The sequence below is a fragment of the Anas platyrhynchos genome, chromosome Z, assembly GCF_047663525.1.
Source record: "Anas platyrhynchos isolate ZD024472 breed Pekin duck chromosome Z, IASCAAS_PekinDuck_T2T, whole genome shotgun sequence".
Lineage (NCBI taxonomy): Eukaryota > Metazoa > Chordata > Aves > Anseriformes > Anatidae > Anas > Anas platyrhynchos.
In genome coordinates this window covers 54,259,046-54,286,209 of record NC_092621.1, presented here as the reverse complement: position 1 = coordinate 54,286,209, position 27,164 = coordinate 54,259,046, and the positions used below count along the sequence as shown (strand labels likewise).

General features: G+C 43.2%; 1 protein-coding gene across 2 annotated transcripts; it reads right to left on the bottom strand.

Annotated features, from left to right (window-relative positions):
- Positions 1–906: 906 nt before the first annotated feature.
- On the bottom strand, positions 907–26,892 carry PDE6B (phosphodiesterase 6B). 2 transcript variants are annotated; one of them, XM_038170746.2, is made up of 22 exons: positions 22,906–26,892; positions 20,300–20,452; positions 19,869–19,958; positions 17,500–17,640; positions 16,372–16,446; positions 16,217–16,281; positions 14,650–14,716; positions 14,434–14,481; positions 14,103–14,252; positions 13,001–13,144; positions 12,340–12,405; positions 11,591–11,737; positions 10,440–10,547; positions 9,396–9,505; positions 8,319–8,406; positions 7,585–7,685; positions 6,102–6,209; positions 5,653–5,716; positions 4,785–4,859; positions 3,533–3,616; positions 3,269–3,425; positions 907–2,560 (listed from the first exon to the last, which is right to left on the bottom strand). In XM_038170746.2, exons 1-22 carry the CDS (start codon positions 23,314–23,316, stop codon positions 2,502–2,504), a joined length of 2,511 nt encoding a protein of 836 aa, XP_038026674.1. In that variant the 5' UTR covers positions 23,317–26,892; the 3' UTR covers positions 907–2,501. The 2 variants fall into 2 exon arrangements, with proteins under 2 accessions (XP_038026674.1, XP_038026675.1); XM_038170747.2 differs by lacking the exons at positions 19,869–19,958; positions 20,300–20,452; positions 22,906–26,892 and adding an exon at positions 18,010–18,236.
- Between the last annotated feature and the right edge of the window lie 272 nt (positions 26,893–27,164).

The window sequence follows — 27,164 nt, the reverse complement described above, 5'->3', positions numbered from 1 at the left end:
CTGCAAAAAAATAGGTTCCATCACCCTGCCTGCATACCCTTACAGCCGATGGGACAGCCCTGAGAGCAGCCTGGATGTGGTGGGGAGAAGTCTGCTGGCCTCGGAGCCAGGAGCAGCCATGGGAAGCACAGCTGGCATCCTGAAGTGCAGCTGCCTCCCTCAGAGCCTGGCACATCGGAGACGCTCTCAGTAAGTGCAAAAGCAAGAAGCTGTGAGCGCAAATCTAATTAATTCTTGCAGCAAGCTTATCTGGGAAGTGGAAAAGAGTCTGAAAATGTAGGAAATGGGGACTGCTATCGACTGCTGTAGCGGGAAATGCAGAAAGAAGTCAGAGAAAGTCAGAAGAGGCCTGAGAAAATACAACACAGCTCCACCTATTGGGTATTACAGGCAAAAAAAAAAAAAAAACAAGTTAGCAGCATCTACTGGCTGCTCAGGTGGTGGTGTCCTACATCCCCTGATGTCTCTGTTACACAAAATGACTGATTTCTATCCCAAATGTAGCTTGTGTCTGAGAGCTCCCATCATGAACGTCTCCATGTGAGACCTGGGTGGGCTGGACCTGTGCTGGGGGCAGCTGGCTGTCTCCAGCTCTGCGGCGTGGGCCTTCTTCTCAGCCAGGGTCTGTCCAGCACCCATCTGCACCACCTCTGGGAGCAAGCTGAGGAGTGCCGTAATGCTAACGTTTAGAAATAATGTATGTATTTAGAGCTGTGTGTGCTTTGCATGGGATGCCCGATGTGCTACGAGTGGAATTGTGGCAGGAGGGGACGCAGCCCTCCCTACTCAGCAATTTCACCTCCCAGCCCAGCTCCTGCCAGCACAGGGTGCACTGGCCCTGCACCCCTGAGCACGAGAAACCCTCCCGCAGCGCCCACCACACCAGCAGCATCCAGCACACAGGACGGGAAGTTAGCTCTTTATTTCCAGGAAAATGTGTGAAGTCACAGGGAGCTTGTCTCAGCAACAGGCATTTAACCGTACAGGGGCTGGAGGTGATCTGAAAACCCCCCTTCTTGCCACGCCGCACCAAGATAAGCTCGTGGCGTTTTGCTGGCTGAAAGCAATGACTTGTTTGGCTTCGTGTCCTGGAAGTGCTGCTACGCGATGGGAGCTTCCTACACGGTCACTAATGGAGCTGAGACACACAGTGTGAAGCAATTGCCAGCTGCATATTTAGCTTTCACGCAAGTGGACGGGTTTCTGCATTTTCCTGAAGGACAACTTGCTGCTCACGTAACGGCTGCGAAGCAATAGAGGATTATGCCTTGCCTAGTGCACTGGGACCTGGATAAACGAGCTCCAGATACCTCTATGGCTATAGTTTTCCTTTTCCTTACAGTACTTCTGTAATGCAAAATAAGTTACTGAAGGGTAAAAGCACTGAAGGTAGCAGGAGTAATAGAAGATGAATAAAATCCCCACAAATTGAACTCTTGTTACATGGCTGATACACCATGCACTGAGAGAGAGAAAGAGAGAGAAAGAGAGAGAGAAGGAGGAAGGGCAGGAGGAGCACAGAAGGGTGTCTCTGTAAGAGTGCAATTGAATGTTCTAACATGGCTGCATTAATAAACTTGAACACTAACTTTTATCTGAAATAAAAGAGTGGAAGTCATCAGTCCTTTGAAGTTTGGAGAGGAAAGAGAGGACCAGACATCTCAGAGCAGAAGGAGAAAGGGAAGGAGGGCTGGGACCAATCAGAAGAGGACTGCATTAAATAACATTGGCATTACAAGGTAAAACTGCATGAAGTTAGATGCCACGCTTCAGGTTGCTTGGGTAACTGGAGCCGCAGTGAGTGCTCATAACACACAGTGTGGATGGATCCTGCTGGAGAAGGCGGCAGCTGCCGGATTCTGCAGCTGCCCGATCTTGCACGTGTGTCTCCGGGCTTTTTAGAGCAGCACCCTACCTACAGCCCTGAAGTGAATGCAGAATTACTGTCACTTATTTAGTTTACATGGAAACGCAACTTTTCAGAACAGCTCAAAGGTGTTCATACTTCATCCCTACCTACAGATTTCTTTTTGATATCTGCAAAGATACGGGCTTAGATACGCTAAATTCAGCTGCTCCTCAGTTTGTCTGCTCTGCATATCAATCACGTAGGGTTGTACAGAGTAGAATATGAATTCAGCTGGCCCCATCAGCTTTGGGTTTTGAAATGTTTCAGTGCTGGATATCTTTTTTTTTTCTGCAGTCATGCAACCTGTTTTTTTGGGCCAAGCATTGCTCTGACTTGCCACATGCCATCTGAGAGCATCAGGTACATTAAATGGAGAGAGGGACAGGACAGAATGGGCTCCTCACCATCAGGAAAAGATTCAATTAAGGCAAACGAGATCTAGCCCTTCCCTGGTTGGTCGTAAGCCTAATTAAAGTAGCAAAACAGTCCAATCAGGAATGTATTTGTAAGCCATGATAATTTCTTTTGTTTGTTTTTTAAAAAAGCATGGGCATTCTCATTCTGGGTGTTGTATGTTGCATTGGAAATAGGTCTAAAGTATACTGCAGGTTTTTGAAGCTGGAGCTGTTCCTCCATTACAGGTTATTCCATCTGCCATATAAAAAGAAACGAAGAATTAGAGGTGAAGTCATAAATGTCCTCAAATCTCTTCTCAGGCACCACAGGAGTTTTTGGCATTTGTAATTATCCACTAATCGGTGTAATATTTAAATTACTCATATCTATAGATATCTGCTATGCAAAGTAATTGTACATGCAAAGCTACTTTGAAACTGCTTTAGAGTTAACAGACAACTTTCTCACTTAAAAAATAATTCCTTAGTTAGGAAATAACTCTTCTACAATTTTCCAAATCACTTGCTTCTGATATTTTATATTGCTACCTAGGAGTGTGTTAGGTTTTCTTTTTTTTTTCTTTCTTTACTCCTCCTGCTTCACAACCTGTGGGACTGGACAGCCCCTGCGTACAAAGGGATGTGTCCCTGCTCTTTTACAGGGACCTATGGACACTGCCCAGGACTTCTTGCTAGCCCCAGCTGCATGGGAGCTTGTGCTGCACATAGCTTGCTTCTCAGGCACGAACCCCTGATGCCCTTTCTGATACCCAGTCGTGGTGTCAGGCCTGAAGACAAGGTGTATTTCGGAGTTCTTTTTAAACCTTGCTAGTTGGACAGGATTGAGGAAACTGTTCTGGACTTTGCTGACTTTGCTGTGGCTACACACCTTGCTGCAGGTCCGGGAGAGTATCGTGTAAGCATATTTTGAGTTAGGAATGAAACAATCAGTGTTTTTTCTGACCTTTTTGTGCCGCCATCTTCTCTTCCTCTTTCTTCTTCTCTTCCTCCAGAGCTTTCATTTTTGCATCGTACTCATCGGCACGGGTCTTCCACTCATTCCTATTGTTCAGCAGCCCATCGAGCATAGGCTGAATTTCCTCATGGAAACGTGAAAATTCCTGACCAAAACACAACCATCAGCACAATTCAGTGTGCTGCTGCTGCACCATGGCTGACCTGGAAGCTGGGACTTGAACCTCTCTGTTGAGAGTGATGGAGTGCTTACCTTATAGACAAACGTGCACACAAAGTCGATGAAACCCACTTGAAGCTTTGGAAGCTCAGCGGCTTTCCTCCTGTCCATCATGGGCTGTGGGAGGACACAAACATGCCGTGATTTATGAGAGCACTGCACTGAAGAATGTTCCTCTCTTTTTTTCCCCTAAAGCTGCCTTGTGTCAGCCTGGCTGCTCTGCTGTGCTGGCCATAAAGGCTCTCCACCACGACCCTCATCTTGCTCCTCAGAGGGATCCAGTAGCTCATTTCCTGTGCTGTTTCAGCAGAAATTTTAGACAACTCTTTCAGTTTATATCATGGGGAGGGGGACAGAGTATTTTCCTTGCTCCTTTTATCCAGATACCTGAGAGAAGGATTGTGTTACAAAGTGCTGAAGAGGTGGTTTTTTGTTGGTTTGTTGGTTTGTTGTTTTTTTTTTTCTAAAACATACCTGAACATGAAATTATGTTTTCGTAAGGTCATATTATTTACTGTATCATTTTTAGTGCATCTGTGGGCAGAGGGAATATATTAGAGTCTACGTTAAGTCTGCTTAAGTCTCCTGAGTCATTTTCAACAAGGGATATTCAATGTTTCTATGATTAAAGAAAAACAGAACCACGCAGGTGGATGCAATGTCAAGGATTAACTCTTAATTTTTTCACTGCCAAATTTAAATATTTATTAATTATTAAATTATTTATTATTATTTTAATAATAATAAAAATAATAATAATATTTAAATAATATTAATTTAAATATCATTGTTGTTTATTAAATATTAAATTATTTATTAAATATTTATTATTTCAGCAGAAAAAATAAATAAACACATTAAGAAACACTGCCTCTACTTGAAAGAAACACTGTACTTGCTCTTAGCAGAAATAATTTCTGGACTTTAAAAAGTTTTTTTTTTTTCCTTTTTAATTTTTATCTTTATTGTAACATTCACTTTCCTCTAAGTTGTAGGTATTTTGTTTCTTTTTTTTTGTATGGGACCAGTGCAAAACCTCCAGTGGGACAGTCACTCCTTGCTGGTTCACAGCCAAATGGAACCGTATCTAACTAAATGAAGAGCTGGACAAGAGGCCCTGTCACAAAGGGTCTTTTCGATCTGAATGGCCACTTTTCTGATGAATTTTGGGCAGCCTGGTAGTTTCAGGAAGACTCACAGCACCCTGAAAGCATCACTGCTTGCAGAAGGTCTCTGTGAGACCTACTTTCTGATCTGAGCCGTTTGGCTCTCATGGGATACTTACAATGGGCTGCTGCTGAAGGACGCTTATTTCCAAGTCCCCTTGCTCCCAGAACTCAGCTGCTACCAGGAGAGCTACCTACATTGACGAGGAGGGAAAAAGAAAAGTTAGGACTGGTTTTGGCTCTCCATTTGATTCACCTTACATCTCCTTTATGAAGCAAATGTCACTTCCAGCCCCTCCATCACTTCACATCCAGCCCCGACTTTTCTGCTGCAAACAGCAGAGGTGGCAACAGGTTTTCACCTGTGCAGTGACAACCCAAAAACCAACTTAGCATTGGAGCTACTGCTCATCTATTAAGAAATGTCTCCAGTGTGTCCCCTGCAAGGATTTGCTTTGCAGTCAGAGTTGTGGTTTCCTATTAGGACTTCCTCAGCTGTCCTTTTCCTATGCTGAACATGAAGGTGAGCTTTATTTCTTTTTATCCTTTTTTAACTGTTAATGTTTCCTACTTAGCAATTGAGCAAGCACAGTTCAGGAAGGAAGTCCTAAAGGAAATCAAACAACAGACCAGCAAGCTGGTATCACTTCAAAATAAACAACTAAATAAGTAAATAAATAAATAAATAAAAATGTCATGCCATGCACAAAATTAGCCCAATAATAGCCCAAGAAACTATATTATTATTATTATTACTACTACTACTACTACTATTATTATTATTATTTTCCCTTTGGTAAACATAAATTCCTACAGAATTCACAGTTTCAGTCTTCAACATTGATTTATCCATCAAAACCATCATTATTCCGAGGTCTTTTCAGTAGTTTTAGTAGGAAACTTTGACTCAGTTTTCAGGCAGCTTAGAAATTTGCATTACTTTGAAGTATAAACTAGAGAAATCTGACGGTATATCAAGCACCTGACCTTACTCTGGACTTCCCAAGGTTTAGTGATGGCTGACAAATCACAAGCAGTCATCATCATGGCCCTAAAAACAGAAGAGAAATTAGTTTCTTCTCTGGAGCCCTCACCTGGCCTCTTGCAGGCTCATGCCCCATCCAGTACTGTGTTATGTCCCAGCTCTGTGCTGGAGTGGTAGATACAGGAGATGGGTTGCTGTAGGAGGCTGGGACACACGTTAAGGATTGCTCTCTTGATACAAATGGATTTGTGCTAGGGAACTGCTTGCTTCTGATCAATGTGTCAGAAGTGTATTAGCTAGAGAATGTATTAGCTAGAGACCATTGCTGCTGAAGCAGAAGAATCCTTTTTAAAACTGGACATACTATAGGCATGTTTTGGAGCTCCCACTGGTAAGCCCAGACAGAAGGACACAAATCCATCATTAATGCCTCAAGAGATAATTTACTCACATGACAACCTCTTTCTTTGTCGTCTCCAGAGACAGGTATTCAGTCCAGGCATTCATGTTATCGTATGTCTTAGACTCATCAACGATCTTCTGGAACATTGTCCTTTTCCTTTGAGGGAAAAAAAAAAAAAAAAAAGAAGAAGAAACTGTGTTAAAAACAGATGGCCAGGTTTCTAGTGGTTGTTGTCCAGGCAGTTAGGTCCTCAAGGAAGCCCCCAACAAAACTGAGCATCATCACTTGCTTGTTTTACATAAGGGAAAATACTGCAAATGGTTTAAAGAAAAAGTAAGTGTCGTGGTGAGACTTGAGCAGGTTGCTTGAAAGTATGTGCTACTGTAGGTTATGCAAGCTGAGAAATGTTGTTGGCTTTACTGACAGCACAGGAAGGCTTTTGCCTGAATGTTAAGGAAATGGCAGGAACAGAGAGCTGGCCCAGGTGTTGGAGTATTTAAAGACTACCTGTCTCTATAAACTCAGTCTGACCTTGTTAAAAATATTTATATACCTAGATATTGTAGCAAATTTTGGGGAGTGGTTTATATACAACATACTCACATTTTGAGAGGTGTGAAATCATGAAAAAAAAATCTGGTTTAATGCCAGCAAGTAAAACAGTTAGGCCAGATCCACAAAGAGACTTGATGATGTGCTCTGTCCATACTGTTTTGCCTGGAATCTGATCTAAATCAAACCTTCCTTTAGAGACTGTGAGCCAAAGCTGGCAAAGACCAGCTTGTTCCCACCTGATAGGGAAGTAGTGGTATCTGCTCCCATATAAACACCCAGCCTCTAAAGTAAGAGGCCTGGGTCTTAGGCCCTTCCTCATACTCTACTCTTTTTTTTTTTTGACTATTTATATTTTGTGTAATGATCCTTCAGTGTGAAACATAGAAGCAGTCTCTGGTCTTGGCCCTGTATTTGAAAACACATTTTGAAAGCTCCTTGCTACTGAGGATGTCATATGTTGCTGACTTACAGCCTTATGCCCTAGGAAGTCAGTGCATGCAGCTCTGTGGTGTTGGGCATTTCTGACTTTTGCATGTGAAATAGACTATGAACTGCATATTCACCTATAATAGACTACTTAGTATTTGAGTTGTGCTGCTTTCACAGAGAAGTTAATGAAGCCCAGGCCATGCTATTGAGCACTAATAAGTATTTTTACTGCTGAAGTGCTAGGTAGAAAAAATAAAATAAAATAAAATAAAAGAGCATCTCTTTTTCAGTTGGGGGTCATATAGCACAGTCTTGTTGGAAATAGAAGGCTAAAAGTCACATACATGATCTAATTCTCAAAATTCTTCTGAACAATCTGAATTCTTCCCCCCCATCTCGTATACCAGCATTAAAAGGAGCCTTCTGGAGGAAGCATCTGTGTTGAGGATTGCTACACGGAGGGGCTCTCAGCAAAGCATCACGTTTTGTGTTTGTACAGCACCAGCTGCTCCCTACCCTTCACCCACAGCATACGTGACCGACTTACTTGAAGTACAGCGCCAGATCTGTTGCTATAATGGCAATGTCCATCAGGTGAATCATGTGCTCATGCTGTCTCCGGTTGAGGTTCTGGCATATGTTCAGCGACTGAAAAACAAGCAGAGGAAGCTGCAGAATCCAAGCTCTGTGTTGTTGTGAGCTAGTGGGCATTTCCCTCTCTCAAATGTGTTTTTTTTTTTTTGTTTTTTTTTTTTTTTTCTTCTTAATTTATTTTCTAAGTGTTGTAGCTTGCTCCCCCTAAGGTGCAAGGGCTGTGAGCCCAGTTCACCATCTGTTGGTGAACTCCCCCCGTGCTCACCGAGCAGGGTTGGTGTCTGTAGCTTGATACAAACTTTGTGCTTAAACCACGTCCACTCATCCCAGCAGGAATTTGCCTGAAAGTTAGCTATGTGTGTGTGCCAGCCTTGGTCCTATCAGAGGGGCTACAGGAGGAGAATCCTGTGTTTAACACTTTCCTACAGGGCTAATGACACGGCTTCTGAAGAAACCAAGCCACGCATATAGGAAGCCTAAGAGTTTTGGTTTCTGGTGAGCAGAAATCACTTGTGGGTAGAAGGGAGTGAGGTGACTGCAGGTCCTCAGAAACCCAAACCAGAGAAAGATCCTATGCTAAGCTTCTGGGCAAAAGAGTCATAGCAGCTGACAGCCATGGTGTATGTTGCTTAAAGACTTTGTGGCAAGTAAATTATTCAGGATCTTACATTACAGTTCATTACAAACCTCTTCAGAGAGCAAAAACTTTCCAAATTCCAAGTGATGCCTCTCTAAAATTGAGGATCCGTGAAGTTTAGCTAATGGGTTTTGAGATCTGGTTGCGTAAAGAAAAAAAAATGCAGATGTTAGTATAGCACTTAAATAAAAAGTCTCCCAACTGAAATTTGTCACACAGACAAGTCCAGCTCATTTCATGAAGGGCTTAAGAGTAATATTTTTAATAGCTAACAACTTCATTCTAACTGGCAACAGACTGTGACTCTGCTTATAGCTATTTGGACACTATAAAATATCCTTCCACCTGTGAATATCACCTAAACTGTTGTTCGTAACAGTACTGTTATTACTCAGTATAGCAAGCTTGTTGTTTAGTTTCTGAAGAAGTTTATGTTTACATCTGGTTAAAGCAACAGGAAAACCACCAGCCCTTGGACACTTCCCTAGCCAAAGAGCAGGACACTCTCGTATCCAAAGCACCAGCCAGCTTCACCTACGTTTCCCCAAGGCTCCAGAAATCAGTTAGATAGTACAGCCATCAATCAGAAAACGTGTGATGTGACACTGCCTGAAGCCAGCAACAGACTGGTCAGTGGAATCACGAGGCTCTTTTCGTGAAGCTGGTAACTACCTACCCAAAGCAGCACTCACATCCTCCCAGGTGCTAGGTTTCTCCAGGCGAGGGCAGTGCTATGCATGGTGCTTTCTGCATAGACACCTTCCAGTACAAAGCTGGCTTTGCTTGTCCAGAGTGCTGCCAGTAGCATCCTGAGTGTCCTGTGATACTCAGGCTACTAAATGTCTGCACTGCACTTGGTCCCCCCTTTAACAGCAGTGTAGAGTGTTGCTTTAAACAAACAGCTAAGGCCAGACTGCTAGGAGGTAAAGCAAGCCCCAGGGAGCACTGCAAAATGTTGGCTTCCCCAGCCCAGGTGCCGTGGCAAGGTGAAAAGGGAAGTTACTTGCAAAGGAAGGCTCTTAACCTGCGTAAAACAGAGCTGTGCTGGAGTTTGCTGTGATCACAGCCTGACCCCACTCTACGCAAAAGCAGCAGGAAATGGTTGGAAGTGGCAGGAGAGTGCTTACTTCATCTGGTAAAGGTTGTTGGTTCCTCTGTGGTCGATATCGTGGCACAGAGCAGCAGTTACCATTGCAAGGGCTTCTAGGTCTGTGTAGTAACGCTTCAGTTTGCCAGTCTGGAGGGTGAGAATTTGCATGCCCTCTGTTAGTATCTCTTACAGGAAAAGGTACTGGGCTGTGACTGCTCTGTGCCGGGGATCTCTGCATTGAAACAGTCCAGAACTGAAAATACTTGTGAAGCTAGATACAATACATGGTACAATTAGGTTAATGTGGGGAAGCGGCTGGAAACAAAACGTTTGAGGCTCAAGGAGGCATGTGTGTCATGCATATGTGCTTGATGCCTGCATGCTATGCTGGCTACCCGCTGCTCCAGCAGCCTTGAGGACGCTTGCACCCTGATAACCACACCTCTCCTCTCGCTGGACACAAGGCACTCTGTGTCCTTCTGGCCAGTGGGCCCAAAAGCTGAACTGCTCAGAGGGTGGGCTGGGGTTGGAAGGTGTAATTCTGCCACCAGGTGTGCAGGGCATGCCCTCTGCACTGAGCCATGGGGCTAAGCTTTTGTGGGGCACACATCCAACACTATTATTCTTTGTGAGGTTCCTCTCACCCCAACAGCCCATGAGAAATGGCACTTGCCACATTCATGCTAGCCAAAGATGTACACCCCTGCTGTCCTGCCTGCAAATGGAGGGGGTGAGGTTGTCCTCATCCAAGATAATGGCAGCCCAGCTGTTACTGCTAGAAACTGTTGGAAGAAGGGGAGTCCTGCAGTCATTCCCCTACCCTGCAGGAGGGGTAACCTGGAGGCTTTTCAATGCACACTTGAGAAGTGAAACGCTCCATTCAGTGGTTGTGGCCCCAGGTGGTAACTCATAAACTCATCACTTAAGGGAATGGAGGCCTCATGTGGCAGGAAATGTGCTTGAAGTGACAAACATCCTACAACAAGATCCAAAGGGAGCCCTGCGTGTCTCCAGGGCGCAACATCAGACCTAGTGCCAAAAAAGCTGTGCCACAGGATTAGTTGGGGTGGTGTTACCTTACCATGAGGAGCGTGAACATGGTCTGTGCAACGTTGAAGCCGTGGCGCCAGTTGTGATATGTTATCTTTCGGTAGCCTTTGCTGACGGAGTACACAAACCTCACCAGAACCTGCAAATTGGGAGAGAGGGTGTTAGTTTGTGTGATGACAGCTGACTTGTGAGCTGGCAGCTCTTGCTCTTGGGATAAAGACCACGTATAGAAGTCATGGATGAGGATTAGAGCCTTGTCCCTTCCATATATTCTGACTTACTAGTATTTATGTTGCTTGAAAATAGATGGCACTCTAGGACTAGAGATATGGAATATATTATATCACCTATTACAATATACAGTATTAAATAATAGTGTTGTTTTTTCTTTCCGTCTGCATTCAACTTCTTCATGTGGACAAGCTCTAGTAGCTACAGTGTTTTTCTCCATTGGCAAGGGAATAAATCATGGATAAATATTCATTTTTTTAAATCTCAGCTGCTCAAAGGAACAGCAAAGAATGACTGTTTTTCACACCTGCATCAGAAGCTAGTTATTCCAGAGTAGATATAGTGAGTGCTTTTTGCATTTGCTCATGCTAAGTAATTTCCTTGCACAGCTTGTCCTTTCCCTCCTACTTTCCAGCCTGCCTGTCCAGGGTGAGGGATGTGCGGCTGCAAACTCTGCGTGCAGTTGCTTGCAGAACCCACTAGATGGAGATCAGCCTCACATGAGGCTCTGAAAGACCCCTCCGGGAGGCACAGGGCTGCCTAAACGCCAGTTTTCAGAGCCAGACAGGGGCGATGATGGCTGCAAACGGCCTTAAATTTGCAAATGGGGGGCTTTGGGGCTGAAAAAGTTTCGATACTGGGGTAAGCAAGTGTTTGCATGGTGCTGTCCCCGTGTGTATAGACCTGATAGCAAACCCATTCCTGTAGCAGAACAGAAGTTCAGGCAGTCCAGAACAGAAGCAGCTGGCTTCAAGATCCAAACCCATTCTGGCCACCACAGGTTTGAGAGTGGGTTCCTTGCTCTCAGCAGGGCCTAGGGGCTCGGGATGCCATCCCCTCTGCCTGCAAGCCCACAGCAACCCAGCCCTCTGCCAATTTCTGAGCTGCTGGTTGACCCTTGCCTGCAGGCATGGGACAAGCTGGGAGTCCCTGGGCACTGCCAGCTCCTACCTCCTGCGGGATCTGGAACTTCTTCACCACGCCAAGCTCGTAGTACATCTGAATGCCGCACTTCACCAGCTCCAGCTCGGTGCAGTCAAAATCGGAGAACCTGAACTCATAGATTTCGAACTTGGTGGGCCCGGGGAGTTCTTCTTTCTGCAAAAGAGGTTTGTTCGTTTGTTTGTGACATTTATGCTGTCCCTAGAAACACCTGGAAGTGTTTTATCTAAATAAAAAAATTAACAGTCTGATTGTTCTTGGAACCTTCCTGTTTCAAATTAAATGCAGATTTTCACGATAACCCTGTTAGTGGGGGAAGAGGTAAAACATTTTTGGTCAATTTTGAGGAATACTGCTTGCTTTCTGCTAAGTGCTCTTCCTTTTGATTTGATTAGATTGGAGACTCCAAAGTTGTCAGGTCTTACAGGAGAAGTCTTAAAGTCCCTTATTTGCTCTGGTGAATAAAATGTATGATATGCCAAGGCCACTGATGTGCTCCCAGGTGGACATTGAACCTCCTGAGATAAAGAGGCACAGAGCAGTCACTTTCTGGGAGCTGGGAAGGCATTCTCTGCTACATGACCATAATGGCCTCACACTCTCACAGCACAGGAAGGGCGGGTGTGCTTCACCTTCACCCTTCACCGGGTGCCCTGCTGATGTGCACTGGCGTGCCAGCACTGGCAACTCTTTCCTGCCCCCACCCAGGCCGTATTTGTTTGGCATCACTTCCAATTCCAGAGGTACATTGCCCTTACCAGGATACTTGCCAGCTCCTCTTCCTCACACTCACTTGGCTCCTTCCCCAGCTTTTCGCGTGTTGGCTGCAAAGAGCATGGACATGTTACATTGGCTACTGTATTCCACAGGACTTTGTGCTGTGCTGCTTTAGAGGCAGCTCTCATATGCAGATCATGTTTTCTTTCCAGTCCTCACTTTTATTTCTGGTGTTTTAATGTGTTCTTCTTTGTAGGAATGCCCTACCTTTCATTGATTTGGGCTTGGTTTTCCTCCACTTGCAAAAATTCCTCTATAAAATTCCCAGTGTCTCAGTCGTGTTCAGTAACCCCACGTACTCTGTACCAAGGAGGTTTTGGGATATACATTAGCTCCTCTTTCACCCCCCACACCTCTGCCCTAGGCAGCATCTGTTTGAGCCCCCCTCCAGGGCTAACTTTGCTGAGAAAACTGAGAGGACTCAGCACAGCCTGCTGAGGTAAAGGGCAGACCACAACTGGCCTCAAGTCAAAGTGAAGACTTGTTCTGCCATGGTGCAGTAACTGCATTGTCCAGCCTCTACGCCGCGGTGGCTGGAAGCATTTCTGAAGTATGGGAGACCTGTGTCCACAGACACCGCTGCTGTTTGGCACTGACTAGACCAGTATGCTCATGGGTGTGCTGCACTTTGCAAGGCATTACCAGAATTTCCTGAATTTCGTCCTTGTCACACTTCACGTGGTAGAGCACCATATCCTGGGCAATGTCCTTGCGGTTCTCCAGCTTGTTCATCTTATCATATGTGTCTGTGTTGAGAACGGACCAGCCCAGAAACTGTGTCAGGGACTTGGAGAGAAGAAAAATGAGGAACAGTAAAGTAAGCAAAGCATCTCTACACCACATGATGTATTTTTATAACAACATAAGCTCCACACTGGTTCTAAGTCTAGCAATCGGCAGTCACGCATCTGCTCCCAGCCACTACTTGCTCTTCAGCACAGCAGCACCCCAGCTGATGGATCTGACTAGGTCTCAAGAGTGTCTGTATGACAAAGGTTTGAGGACCCTCTGTCCCGTTCAGCATACAGAAAGCTACCTGTGTGTTGTTACAGGTGTTCAGTATAGTACTCCACGCCTATGGAAAGGCTGGTGTCATAACCATAACAGCAGGTCAGGAACCTTTGTATCAAGGGAGAGCAAGGAGGTCTCACCACCTTTCACATCTGTTTACTCACACTCTGTGTTTGCTGTTCAGTGGCCAATTCCAACTGATTATTTTTTTTTTTGTTTGGTCATTTTGTTTGATAACAAAAGCCTTTTTCAGGAAATGCTCTAGTTGATAATAGCTGCCAAGAGCTGGATGTTTGTATTGGACTGAAACTAGCACAGAAACATTTCTCAGCCACAAGGACTTTGATGAAGGCTGATTCAATAGCTGGCCACGCTTCGTATCATAGCCACACAGATTACTCAGGTGTAACTTTTGGAGGGAATTGCCCAGCTGTATCTGATCACAGGTCAAAATGGTCTTGTTACTACATCATAGCTGCTCACAGTTAGGCAGTCAATTTAAGAATGCCAAAACAAAATGATCTGAACACAGCTGAGTTTTCAAAACCTCCACACACCCATCATTTCTTTTAGCTGCTTTCAAAACTTTCAAGCTACTGTGTAATACCTGTATAAGCAACAAATAAACTTATTTAGCTGCAGAACACTGGGGGACTTTTTGCAGGGCTGCAATGCGAAACAGTGATCTCTCTCAACCATATGAACTACTTCCAGACATAGCAAGGAACTATACCTCCATAAGGGTCTCGTCCTGTTCATCAAATGGTTTCCCATCTTTTCTGTTATAAAATGTGACAACACCGACAATTTCTTCCTTTTTGTTGACTATTGGCATGGAGAGAACATTTTTGATAGTCCATCCTGATTCGTCTAGAGGACCTTCCTTGAAGCAATAGCAAGCAGAAAGACACCATGTACTTAATGTGTTTTCTAAACACAGCAGCAATCCCATTTTACATCATGACCTATGGCTAAAGACATTTTCGTGTGCCTAATATTGACTGTAAATTATATTTCTGTAAGCAATGCGGAATACTTGATAGAATTTGAAGTGTGCACATTACCTGAAAGTTAAACATCTCATCTGCAGCAGCATTCATAATGTTGCAAATCTAGAGGATTGCAGAAAAAAAAAAATAAATATATATATATAAAATATATAATTTTAACAGTGAGAAGTTTAAATATCAAACAACAAAATGAATTGATGAAAACATTGATGAAGCATTGGTCAGGCTTCATTTCAGAAAACATTAATAGAATCCAAACTATGTACTTACAAATCCACTTTCAGCCACATATGTTGGCAGTCCAGTTACAAGTGCCCAGTGATCTGGGGTAGGATTTCTGATTGAAGGAAAAATGAAAAAGAAAATTAAGGATATATATTTATTGCAGGACAATGTTGATCTCTGAGATGAAACGTTTTCAGCTCGTTGCACAATCCACATATACACATTTCTTTCTCAGTTACTAAGCAGTCCTGTTACTTTCAAACCTGCCTATGTGTGCAAGCATAATTTTTTCATGTAAATATTTTCGTAGTAAATATTTTCCTTCAAGGATTCAGTACAGATTAGAACATACAATATCTTAGTCCGCAGAATATTTGACTTAGGAAAAAAACTGTTCTTGGTAATGGGGTTCATGTTTCAGAGCTACAGCATACAGAAAGATAAAAGAAAGTTTCTGGTTAAGAGAGTCTGCCAGACTGACCATTACTGTATCTAAGTAATGGGGGCTTTTCTTGAAGCATGAAGGTGGATATCCAATTTACAGCAATGTGAAGCGATGTCACCAGGACTGGGCAAAATTTCTGTTATGTCAGATTTGTCAGTCACTTGACATTTAACCACATCCTACACTGGTGGGAAAAGGTAGAGAATGAGAGTGCTGAGGGATAAAGAGGGGTATACAAGAAAGCATTTGAAGAGATTAGGAGCAGGTGTATATCTATGGATGGAAGGGAGATATATGAGGGGGAAAGGAGCTGGTTGGGCAAATAATAATGGGCTAGGAAGCTTGATCAGCGAGGTGATCTTTCACCAGCTCCCGCAAGTGCAGTCAGCTGCTTTTCTCTTCTCACCTTTTGTTAAGTGAGGAGAAAACACAGAGAGATACATGTCATACAGAAGTAGTTTGGAGTGTTAAACCACCAGGATGGTGGTGATGTCTTCCCAGAGCCCAGGAGAAATGGTGCCCAAGGCTCCTCTGAAAAATTCAGTGGCCAGAAGAGAGGGTGGATTTCAGAAGGAGGGGATCTCAGTATAGGGTCAAGAGAGGAGGAAAGGTCAGAGACAAACTTGAGGTGGAGTGACCAGAAGAGAAGAGAGAAGCAATTGAGCTGGAGGACAGGTGGGGGAACAGGAGTGACCCTGAGTGGTCAGGAGGGTACCAGAGGGATGACAGGCAGGGCTGGGACAGCAGGTGCCTCAACACCAGGGCAAGCTGCATGGACTCAGCCACTGACACAGGGAAGGCACCAAGGAGGAGTTATAATTTGACCTGGCATGGAGAATAGCAAAACTGCAAGTAGTCAAATCAGCTAATTCCTGGGTATAAAGAGTTGTAGAGTTGTTCTCTCTCTTTTTTTTTTTTTTTTTTTTTTTTCTTCAGTGATTCTTGGAGACTAATTTACAAGTCAGGATCCCACTGCCCTAGAATAAATCTCTGTCCTACAAAAAGTAAGACAAAGCACCAGCTTACGATCTGGCTTCTTATTCAGTCTTCAGTTGGTTCTTTGCATACCTCCTTATGAAGGTCTTTAAACAAGGGACAACCCTCGATTTAGCTTCACCCTGTCACTACCAAGCACACACAAACAGTAGCAGTAGGCCAGACACTTACGGGATGACTTTAATGTCTTCTTTCCCATGTAATATATAATCAATGACTTTGTAAAAGACTATTTCCTAGAAGTAAGAAGAAGATCACTGTTAAAATAAGAGGTGAGACAATCCAGCCAGACAAGAGAGACTTCAAGAAAGCTGGTCATCACTTACTCTCCCATCTGGAGTGCGAGGTCCTGAGTAGGGAGGAACTTCGCCCAGCAGCACTGGCCACAGATCAAAAAATTCCTGTGTTTCAGATGAACGAAGTATATTTAGAATGGAAAAATGCATTCTGCGTTGAACCTCAAAGTAACTGCTGCTCTACCATGCTGGTTTTGGTACTCCATAAACAAGGCATGAAACAACATGGCTAGACCAATATTGGTTGCAGTATAATGGTGTATCCAAATCAGGAAGTGTCAGGTGCATTATAGGGCTGTATGTAGCTATATACTGCTTATACACATAACTCCACTTCATTCAGTGAACAGCAGAGCTGTACTCAGAGCAAGCAGCTATTTCAGTATTTCCCATGTTCTTTTTCCAGAGCGTGGCTATAGGGGTGACTTGCTACCTTGCTAAAGTGAAAGAGCATTTTTTTCTTAGGCTGCATTATAAAGCTTACAAAAGTGTCTTTACTACGCTAACAATCTTTTAATATGTCTCTTCATAAGACCAAGTGCTATAATGGCTCTGTCAGTGTGGTGGAGATCAAAGTCAATGGTAGCCTTAGCTAGCCTGACCATAGTGTAAAGCAGGGCTCCTATGAAAAATTTCTGTGTAACCCCCACATAAAGCTTGTCAATCAGCTTGCAAGCAATCAGACCAAATCAGAGTGGCAGAACTAACTCAGCTTTTTGTAAGTGTGCATTGTCACGAAGCCAAATTTCTGCTGAAAGCCTGGATTATGTGTGTATGGATAAATCCTCGAAGAGGATGGCTGCAGTGCTCCACAGGCTTCTCACTATATTTCTGGCATCCACAGACTTGGTAAGACTGTGTGTGTGCTGCAGGCTTTGACCAGGATTGTTGTTCAGTGGTCATACATCTTTGCCACTCCTCTGTCTTCCCAGTCTCTAACTCCTTAGGCAGTCCAGTGATAAGCTCTTTCCTCTCCCTCTCTTTTCTTTATCCCAGTCTTTTCATTTGTACAATGTAAGAAAAAATGCCAAACATAGTAGGAAATGACTTATACCTAGCTTGGACTCTGGCTGCCCCAATAAACCTTATCCTTACAAATCACCCATCAGTGGACAGCAGCAAGGCAGAAAGACAGACGATTAATAGGTGAGCACTTACCTTCTGCTTGGTCATGTCCAGGAGGCCTACAGAGTACCTGTCACAGTTCAGGTATGCTCTCACTGTGTAGAAAGCCTTGTGGAACTGCCTCTCAATATCTGTCAGTTCCTCAAAAACCTTATTAGCTGACCACAACAGCACCTGCAGGACAAAAACCAAATGTAAGCATAGTCTCCCTTTGAAACCTGGACTTCCCAAATGTGTCTGTAATAACAAGGAAACTTTGTTTGTTTTTTTTTTTTAGACTACTTTTCCTGAAAAGTGCAATAGCAATACGTATGGCAAAATGTAAAAGTGTTGCTTATTCTCACTGGGAATTACTAAGGAAGCATGCACTCTGAGGAATGGTCGTGCCATCATGGAGCACTATGTTAAAGTCCAATCTTGCACTGGTAGTGGTACCAAAAGAAAAATAGACTGCCTCACCTATTTATTTTTTTTATCAATAAGTAAAATCTTGCATACAAACATAGGTAACACTAAGGTTGCAAAGGCTGGAGTTGGAAATACCTGAATGAACACTTTCTTTGAAGCCTTGGCACAGCTGTCTTGTGTGTGCATCAGCCTATGACCCACTTCCCCGTGTTCTGCTGCGTGGCCTTAAAAAAGCTGTTGCTAAGACTACTATTTCATTTGTAAAAATGGAGGTTATGCAGTGAATTAGGCAGATATTTCTGGTAGAAAAAGGAGGGTCTTCGTGGGCCTAAGGGAGAACTTCATCATCACTGAAATGGTAATGCCTAGCTTAACTAGTGCCTGCATGCCTGTTGAGACTGGTCCAGATCAAAGCCCAGGAGACAGCAGTGGCAGCACTTCAAAATGCTTGGGGCATGAGGCACTATCACATGGCCATAGGCAGGAAAAGTGTGCATCACTGAGTTCTGACCCGCATTGGTCTCTGTTTCTAATCCATGAGATAGGAAAAATCTGACATCCTTTTAGAGCCTGACACGCTGCTAAATGCCACCAGCCTTTCAGCATCCTGTAGATAGGATAGTGTTGTTGTCATGCAAATCGTTAGTGGAAAATTAGCAATGGCTTATTTTTGCTGTTTTGCAGCGTGCAACAAAAAAGGATCAAACCCACCAATGCAGTGAGAAGGTCTGTAAGAAACACCCGAAGAAAGGCCAGATCATGGAACAATGTAAAGAAGTCTAGCAAAAATGTTATGTGGTTTTCTAATAAGATTCTTATTGCGCCTGCACCAGAAGCCTGAATTGTCTTTGCACAAGCCATTTTACTTACAGTATGTCTGAGGTTTTGTGGTTGAGACCTTGCAATGTTGTAATCCTAGACTATTTTCAAAATGTCATTTTTGTTGAAACATTTCAACATTTTGTCTGTATTTAGATACTCCTGGGTTCAAGTCCAGAGCAGAACACCCTGCAGGAAGTATTAGACCTTTGGGTATCTATTCTGCCTTCTAGCACCTTCCTTGCCTCCTCCAGTCCTACTCAACTTCTACTGCATTACTGCTAAGCCCACAGAAGGAATAAACCTTAGCTAATTCTACCTTATTCTGATTACTCAGCATTGCTAGATGGCTCTAGCACCTGATCATTATTCATAGTTTTAGGAACGCTGAAAGAATTAGACAGAGAACAAGAAATGATGAATTGTTAAATGTAGGTGCTGAAAAAAGCTTCAGAAATAAACTTTCATTCTGCATCCATTTGCTGAAACATACATTCATCCCCCATAGGAGGCCTCACTGGTGAAAAAATGACTGCCATGAAGTGTAGTCTCAATTGCACGTCCTCTTCAATGACAACCTTTTGTCTGCTGCAGAAAGTGATTGCATGGATTCACATCCATCCCAACAGAATTCAAGAGTTCTTTCACAAAGCAAATCATAGAAATGAATCATGGCTGAACTGGTTCCTTTCAAAATGCCGTAAGTCTGTAATTTATATTAATTTCTACCAAAGGAGGCAAAGAGAACAGTCATGTGAGAATCATTTTACTGCCACTAAGAAGGAATTCTAAAGTGTGTGTCGTTTTGTTTTTTAATAAACAGAGAAGGAAAAAATACTGCATTCTTAATCGTTTTTGGAGTTCTTTCAGTACTGATGTCTGAAGTGGCTAAATGCATCAGGAGTATTTCATAGACTGAACTCAACAAAACCTCTGTAGCTCAGCCCTGCTGAAGGTGGTGCCACTGCTTCAGCTCCTGAAGTTTTGCCAAGAGCAGCAGGCAGAGAAATTAATGAGGGACTCTAAGGAAGGAGCAGTATCTGAAAGCATCTGTGGACAACTTCTTCTTTCTGCTCTTCAGGCACAGATCTCTGAAGCAGATCAGCTTCATTTTTGAAACCAGAAAAACTGGGTTTGACTTTGAGATACAGCCCAATCTGCTTTTTCGGTCTTACCTGGCCTCTTCGAGTCTCACAATTGTGAAGGTAACTCAAGTGATAAATTTTCAAGTTTAAGGATGCAAAATTCAGGTACTTCAGGAAAAGCTGTAAAGGCAAACAATGAGATTGAGTCAAATGCAGTAGCAGCCTCGTGTATACTGGATTTCATAACACCACTATAGCAACGTCACGGTAATTCCCCTGGATAAATGCTTTGCTTTGCACCACTGTGAGATAAGGCTTATCCCACAGTAATTTCCCTGAAAGATTTCTGAGATAAGCATCCTCATAATAAGCCTCATCTGTTACAGGGTGAGTCCCCTGCAGGGAAATTTGCACCCATGGTGCTTCAGTAAAGCGGACATCCCTAGTGTTAAGAGGAGCAATCCATGCTATATAGCAAAAGCAACAACTGCTTGATAGAAACTGAGCTACTGACCACTTACTGTTTCATCAGAGCTGGTGAAGTGTGGGCCGTTCAGCTTATTAAGAGCCAAAATGACAGCAACTAGATCTTTGCCGTTCAAGATCGGTGTTGCAAGGATGCTTTTTGTAGTGTAGTCGGTGAGCTCATCAACAAATGGACTGAACTGGGCACACTGTTCAAAGGAGAATTTACAAATTAAGCATTTAACACAATGTCTGTAGTCTTAAAGCCAAACCAAAGCACAGCCTAGAGAAGCTGCCTAGAGAAAGCTTTGTTCAAACAGTTACTGAAGAAGATAAATGAATTAGAAAATTGGACAACATACAGGTGATAAAGCTAGTACAAAGACAAACTGGCTGTAGCTTTTGATTACACATGCACTTTTTCACTTTTTGCAAAAATCTTGCTGATCAAGAGCTTTAATGTGTTGGACTTTGCCATGAGGAGTCTCTGCTAACCATCCTCAGATGACTGATATCCTGTACTGAACCTCCTGCCTCCTTTCCTCCAACATTGAATTGACACTGCGAGGTGCATATAACCAGTTTCTATGCTGTGCTGCATAGCCACAGTTTTTAAACCAGTGATTTCTAGTATAGGCACGAGGAACACATACCTACCCTCTCAATTTTCTTCTGCTTCACCCTGAAACTGCTGCTGGTTTGCAGGCTCTGTGGAGCTATCTAGCCATTGGTTCTGTTGAAAAATGTTTTCCAGAGGATTCCCTCCCCTGTTGGTGTGAGCACTATTAGCCTTAGTCTTACATGTACAGTACCTAGCTGTTACTTCACCTCTCCTTCATGCAGCAGCAGATGTGAGAAACCGACCTATCAACACTATGTGATGGTGGTTTTATGGCTGATATTGGAAAGCGAAGGAAAAAAAAATGTGGTAGTGACCGTGGCATGAACCACGATGGTGCTGGGCCTTTTTTCATGGGTCAGAAGGCAGGTTATCCCAGGGGTACGCAACTGGCACAAGTGACACATGGTTCCTGGCACTCTCTTCTTGCCCCAGGTTGGGGCTGCAAGGTGCAGATAGCACTGTCATGGTTTGGATGCCCAGAGAGGGAATCACCATTCAAACCGCAAGGAGAGTGCTAGATCATGCTGTAGGAGCAACATAAAGGGAACTCAACCACTAGTTACTTAAAATGTCATTTTCCCCCTCATGCCAAAAGAAAATGAAGCTCAGAAAGGGTAATGTGGGGAAGGCAGATAGCCCAATGTCCCGCACAGTGCCTTATTGACATCCTCTTCCTCACCTGCTGACTGGGAGTGCAGGGATGGCCTTGCTGACCCAAGATCATCTCCCTGTTCTGCTGAACATCTTGTCAGCTACAATTCCTTTTATTCGAAGAAGAAAAAGCCTAGAGCTTTGACTCCTCAGACCACATTAGGGAGGCTGCACCTGAGACAACAATCACTCCCTAGTGCCCCTTCTTCCCTATATCCCCCACTGTTGGCCTTCACTGCCAAGTAGGGCAGACCAAGCATTTAATTATCTGTGTTTCCTTAAGAAGAATTGATGTAAGAATAGCAGCACCTGAAAGAACTAGAGTTGGAGTGCAGCACTTGGCTGACAGCTCTGAAATCCTTCCTTATTCTCAGAGAAATGCCTGAAGAGAGAGACTTAAACCTTCCAAGTTATACACTGATGCAAATTTTGCAAAAGAATGGTTACAAAACCAAAATCAATATCTTAGCATGTTCCATGGAGGGCAACAAAGATACTGCTGAATCTTTTGGATATGCTCATCCTGAGCAACAAACGGATGGATAAACAGATGGTCTCTTTGTAACTAGCAAACAATAGATTGAGTAATCCCAAATGCCATATTTGGGTCACATGGATTTTAGTTTTATACCTATGATTAGAACAAGCGGATTGTAATTGCTGCCATTCAGATTTACATGATTCAAAGTATGAGTATGAGGGGTAAATACTGTCATGAAAGCATAAGAATAAAACTAAAAAAGAATAAAATAAAAATTTCATGGATCCCTCCTGGTATTGCAGCGTGCAGCATCTGGGGAAAGAGTGTTTTTTAGTCTAAGTATACCTCTTGAAGACCAGCCATACTCAAGTTGCAGTTAACTCGCCTGCTCCAAGGTCCACACCCTTTGCTTGATAAAAATGCTTCTAAAGGTTCTTGGCCCAAACAGCACCACACAACAAGCACTTACAAATGTCATGAGTGGTGGAAACCCCTTTGTGGACCCATTGTAAAGGGTTTCTCTCTGACTGTTACTCATGGAAGGAAGATAAATGTGTGTTGAAAACTCCAGGTGTGTTCAGTACAGATCTGACTACCTTACTCTCTCCTCTCCGCTGCACTTGAAGTGAATTATTTATTTTAATGAGATAGGTAAGGTGTGACAGAGCACATGTTTGCAGGCATTGATGTCCAATGTAGTTGAATGTGCTTAGCTTCACCTTGCTCCATAAGTGAGATTGGAAGCAATTTACACACTGTCTACTGGTGCTTTGGTTTCCACTATACAGCAATTACAATGCAAGAGTTTTGACCAAGCACCAAGGTTCCCTGCTATCTCTTGACCCCTTAGAACAAGTCAGCATGCAAGCATTTTGTCTACAGAGTGAATGAATAAATGCCAGACCTACCTCGCTGACATCCTTGATATTCATGGTTTTCTTGGTTTGTGCAACATAGCCCACAATGCCTATGTCCAACGGATAGACTATCTCGCAGTCTGGGGAGACCAGGCAATCCTCCAGCGTGCTTCCCTCTTGGATGTTGAAAAGCCTCGTTGCCAATTCAGGTGTGCCGTTTCTCTGCCTGTACATGAAGAGACTACAGCGGTCAGCATGAATAAGGGACCTGATTCTTCTCAGGGTCTTGAAAACAACTTTCTCCATGTTGATGCTTTCTTGCATGTCTTGGATCAACTCAAAAAGTATATCACTTTCATTGTCATCCCAGGACTCTGTTTTCATTTTCTTCTCAAAGTACTGCTTGGCAAAAGCAGGGTTTCCATCAAGAAACTTTTCCACGTCGTCTTCACTAATGCTCATTGTGAATGTCCTGGATCTTGTAACAGGTAGTAGTCCAAGGATGCGATCTATGTGAGGAGCACTCTTATCTCTGATCTAGTTCCTAAATTTTCATAATAGAAGATGATGCTTCTCGAACGACCAGGGATAAGGTAGCACTGCAAAGAGAGACTGTCATCAGGAAGGTATTCCTTTATACTGCCAGAGGTGAGTCTGTGGGAGGACAGATCTTCTCAACCAAACAGATTAGATGACCTCTACAAAAGCTCTGGGTCAACTTTCTTCTTCTTAATCTAAATGCAAACAAAAATTGAGTATTCGCAATATCTTAAAGCACTATCCCTTCTCTTGATAAGCAGAAAACTCACAGAAACAATTATATTGAGGTAGCAGCAACAGAGAAGAGCTGCATCTCCTAACATTGAAATAAGCTCTTTAAAGTCTAATTAAATATATACTGCTTGGACCTAATCCTAGGCTAACAAGGTGAGCATCTTATTATTTCTGCTCTCCCAGCTTCTCTAAGAAACATCTCTCATTGAATGTTAAACATGTCAATCTTTAAAGCTTAATGAAGTTATTGGTAGAGTACGGCAACTATAAATTATGTTTACTAGTCATTAATGAGACTAAAAAGAATGGGTATTTCCATGCAGATAAGATAAGGATACATGCACACTCCAGTCATTCATGTAGACTTGATGTCAGATCTGTGGAGCTTTTTTGATGGGAAATGAACAGCATTTCTGTTCATGAGGGAAGTGGATAACATCTTCTCATTGGTTTAAATGGGAGAAGCTCTCTGAATGGCCTTCCGTTCACTGTTTTGGAAGGGGCACTTAAATTCTCCACTATGAATAATTTACCTGCCTTGGAAAATACAAAACCCAGTTCTGGTTTAACATAATTTCAGTGCTGATGTTGACAGGATTAATTCTACCCAGGCCATCTTGTTTGTCTTCCTGATTTTCCTACCCTACCACTGCCTTAAGATCTGTACAATGCATTCTGCCCATTCCTGCACTCAGTTGTATTTCCCTGCCATCTTTTGGGGTAGAAATACAGAAATCCTCCAAGATTAGAGGCAGTGTTTTAGAGGGAACAGATGCAGCCCATTACCAAGGTGGACAGAAATGTATATAATAGCCGTCTTGTGGGTAAACAGGACACCTCTTTACTGCTTTGGTAGACAGAACATGGACAAAGCACTTCAGGATGCCCTTAAGAAAGTTTTGGGCCAGCTTTTCTCCTGGAACTGAGGCTTTGAAGTGAGTGATAACATGCAAAGACTTCACAGGTATAATCTACAGACACTCTTGGTCAAGATTAGCAAAGAAGGCAGTCCAGGATCTTGAGTGTCTGCTAGTAGGATATTGTGCTGAATGATGTGACTAGCGAGCAATATCAAAACTGAAAACCTGTCTAATGCCAGAGAAGAGTTGGCTGCACTTTGTGCCCCTAGATGTGGTAGAGATTTGCCTGTCCGACTATGCATTTCTTTCTTCTTCAGCTCTCCATGCAAGCTGTGCTTCCTGTGTGCAACAAAAAGTACATGCTGGCTTTTTGAGATTTCGGCTTCCTGCATTCTGACCACAGGCAGCTGTGTTGCACCACCAGATAAGAGGCACACGAGCTGATCTCTTCATTTAACTGCACTGAAAACACAAGATGCCTTCAAGAGCATAGGCTTAGGCAGATAGTTCCCTGAATCCCTTAAGCTATGGGCTAGAATTTTCACCTTCATTGAGCAGGCCATGCCATAACTCTTATTTGTGTGAGAGGTTTTCCTATGCACACTGCAGTCAGATGTTCTTGCTGAGCCAGGCCACAATCAGCCACAGATCTCCCTGAGCTGATCTCGTCCAAGCAGTAGCAGTGGGCCTCAAAAACCTCTACAGCTGCAGGGTGGTGGACCAGCATCCCTGGGTCTCATCTAGCAGTGGGAGCTTCTCCAGTCATGCAAGGTCTGGATGCAGTAGTATGAAGCACATCCTTCACAAAAAAGCACAATGGTCAGAACAAAATCAGTGAGATAATTCTGCTCTTTTAGGGCTTCCTCTTTTGCATGTTTATCCACTGCTGTAAAGGTTATTCTGTATTTTTACAGGTGCTGTAAGGCACCAATCCTGAATGCTTCAGCCAAGGCTTTTGAGGCAAATATCACAGAAGCCACTACTCTACAGGGAAATTGAAAAAATGTGCTAGGGTCTTCATCTGTGGGGAACAGAGGGAATCATCATCCTAAATTCTCCATGCTACTGGAAGATAGCCAAAGCTCACCTGCACAAGGAGAAAAGGTCCAGGCAGCCTGCCCAGATGAATGTTGGCACTACTGCCAAGAGTGCACAACAGCCCAGATGTGACTGTGGGTGCCTAGAAAGAGGGTGACAGGAGAAGGAGCAGAGGCAGTGATACTAGAAATGCCTATGCATGTGGGTCTGGAGCTCGGGAAGAGGGCAGATGGGGAGGACCTTATCTCCCATCAGCAGCGAGGACAGATTAGCTAGGTGGTGATCAGTACCTCTCCACCTCTGAAAGGGGAAGTTAGCATCTTCCCACAGAGGTGTGCAAACAGAAGTGTAGGAGAAGGTGGTTAACAGAAAAATCCTTTCAGAAGATTATAGGCAAAAGAGTGGATACTGGAATCAAGATCTAAAAATGTATTTATAATCTATTTTATTTTGTTTTTCCTCTTTCAGTTCCTGGATTACTAGAGAGGCAGTAAGTTAGATCAGCTAGTTGAATGCTATAGACACCTTTATGTTAGCATAGCAGAGATTTGCTGCAGTAGTTCACATAGCCAGGATATTAAAACAGAATTGTTTCTCCAGAAGACTGTTGCATTAGGTGGTGTGATCAAGGGGCACACATGTTGCCTTCATTGACCATGTCCAAAGGAGGGACAAGGACCACCTCAGCACTAGCATGGTGGGGGTCTGCTCCAGATCTCCAAGATGGAAGAGGATGGAGTCTTGTTGCAAGCAACAAGCACGAGACCCTATATCAGTGGGAAGTTTTAATTGTCTGACATCTGCAGGGAATGCAACAGGTTGTAGGCTGTCCAATAAGATCTTCCATGTTACAGCAGTTCTCTGGTTACAGAGGGTGGCAGAAAGAGCAGAAGGGTGTTTTCTTTTAACTGGACTCAAGGGGAAAAACTATCAAAGAACTTGAAGGTGGGGGGTAGTTAAAGAGAGCAAGACCATGAAGTGAGAGTTTGAAATTGGAAAAATAGGCCATTTTGCTAATCTTGTTAGAAAGAGCATATTACCACATGGTAAGAGTTAATCTTAAGAGATGTGTATAAAAATACCATGAATCAGTAAAAAAATGGAAAGCCAGAAAGGCCAGGATGCAAAATTAGATGAAATTAGGAACATGAAGGACAAAATGAGCATTTTCAGTTACCGTACTGGAAAGAGTAGGAATATCAAGGACAGTATTGAAGGACTGAAGTGTTTAGAGGGCTCTATGAAATAACCTCTGAGCTGTCAATGTTGTTCTGTTAATTTTTGTAGTCTTAGTAAAACTGAAAAAATAAAAATAAAAAAGAGTTTGAGAGTCTTCCATTAGGATGCTTTAATATAACGTCTCAGAAAAAAAAAAAAAAAAAAAAAAAAAGGAAAAAAAAATGTTGTTGTAAATAACTAGATGAGATAAGCAGTATCCAGTGTCGTTTTGTCAAAAAACTGTTCAACCAGCATAAATTCCTCTACACCATTGTAAGAAGTCTAAGGACAGAAGGAAAGTAACAAGTTTCATAGCTCTTGGCTTCAGGAAATGAAACACGAAATAGTCTCTCTTAAGGTGAAGGCTTTGATGAAATACTTTAAAGGTAGTGACAAATCTCTTTGGAAGAAGAGAAGTAG